The 1,548-nt window shown below is 51.9% G+C and overlaps 1 protein-coding gene across 1 annotated transcript; it reads right to left on the bottom strand.

Moving 5' to 3' along the window:
* Nucleotides 1–48: 48 nt before the first annotated feature.
* On the bottom strand, nt 49–783 carry L226DRAFT_436961 (Aldo/keto reductase; the record flags this gene model as incomplete). Its single annotated transcript, XM_067674772.1, has 6 exons — nt 49–120; nt 181–282; nt 340–429; nt 487–523; nt 579–702; nt 762–783. Coding segments are annotated over 6 exons (447 nt in total), but the record flags the coding sequence as incomplete, so codon positions are not given.
* Between the last annotated feature and the right edge of the window lie 765 nt (nt 784–1,548).

Genomic DNA, 1,548 nt, shown 5'->3' with positions numbered 1-1,548 from the left:
CCTTTCCCAGTCGTCAGTAGATGTAACTCCCTCTCGTTTTTCCAGGAGCGCACATTGGAGGACGTCGATGTAGTCTAGTTGCAATCGCTTCAGGCTGGCCTGGACCGAGTCGAAGATGTACTGCGACGATATAGACCATGGTCAGGCGGAGACGTGGTCATGTAGAAGAAAGATGCACACCTTGCGATTGAGCCCCATCTGGTTTATAACGCCGAAGTCTCGCGGCGACTTGCCCTGGGCCCAGAAGTTGATTCCGTACTCCTTCATGACTGGAGCGTAGAGCTGCGGTGTAGGGGCTATCAGTCTTAGTCCGCAAGTGCTTATGGATGCTAGCCATACCTTGGTCATAACGACGATCTCCTCGCGAGGCAACTCCAGCTTCTTGATCGCGTTCCCGAGGATTATCTCAGAGAGACCGTTCGAGTAGTTCTGAACGGGAGAGAGTACGTTAGGGCAGAGTAAGCGTATATGTAACGACACACTCACGTTAGAGGTATCGAACGTCTGGATACCATGATCATACCTGCCGCAACAATCCGTCAGCATAAGATCGGAGGCATGGAGGTAAGACTACATACGCGAATTTGATGTGCTTGATCGCCTCTTCCTCAGGAAGAGCCCAGCTCTGGAACTCAGGAGAGCCGTACGACATGCACCCAAGGATAATTTTGGATACTTTCAATCCAGAGTTGCCGAGGCGTACTGAAGATCAAAGTGGCATCAGCGTACTACGACCTTGAGGGAACCGCGGATCTGCTCACCGTACTGCATCTTGGGCGACATCGTGAGCTGTGACAGATCAGCGGTTATGTTTCCTCATCTGCTCTACATCAAGCCACTTTATAGGCTAGAGGTGCCTCGGAACGGCTTCAAGTCTGAGCTGGGGTGTGGATTTACTGCTGACGTACATGGTGGGACGGAAAGGAGAGTCAAGCGCCGGTCGGAATCTCGGCCGTCATCCATCACGACACGCATCAGTGTCTTCCGCGGGATATTGGCGAAACTGAGGAAATTCCTGACTGTGATTTATCTTGTGCGCAATATAAGTCGTCGGAAACAAGTGCTATCACCGAGTCTAGTCGTATGTTAACGGGGTAGTACAGTACATAGTACTATAACACTGTCGTCGATGTCCGCCGCCGATGCATTGTTACTCTTCCCGCCGAGCGTGGTCATAGCAAGAAAGGTCGAAAGGCTAGCAGAGGGGGGATACATGTCTCCGAAACTGGCCGTATCAAGTTGGCAGTATTATATTCATAAAATCGGGATCCGCGGACGCGGCTGGTCCTGGAGACTACAGCTTCTCGACTATTGCATCAGGAATGCCCGCTAATCTTGCTGGGTGTATACGGTTCCTCCAAGTACTTCACTTCCTCCTCTGTCAGGGTGACGTCGAGGCAGCCTTCGATCATGCCAAATTCAGGACGCTGACATATAAGAACAAAAGGAGTACTAACCAAGGATGTCCTCGAGGTTGGTCAGACTCGTCGTCCCTATGATGGGAGCGCTCACGCCAGGCTTCGTGAGCATCCAAGCCAGCGAGACCTG

This window comes from Lentinus tigrinus (assembly GCF_003813185.1).
Source record: "Lentinus tigrinus ALCF2SS1-7 unplaced genomic scaffold L226scaffold_183, whole genome shotgun sequence".
Lineage (NCBI taxonomy): Eukaryota > Fungi > Basidiomycota > Agaricomycetes > Polyporales > Polyporaceae > Lentinus > Lentinus tigrinus.
This window is presented reverse-complemented; position numbering and strand designations above follow the sequence as displayed.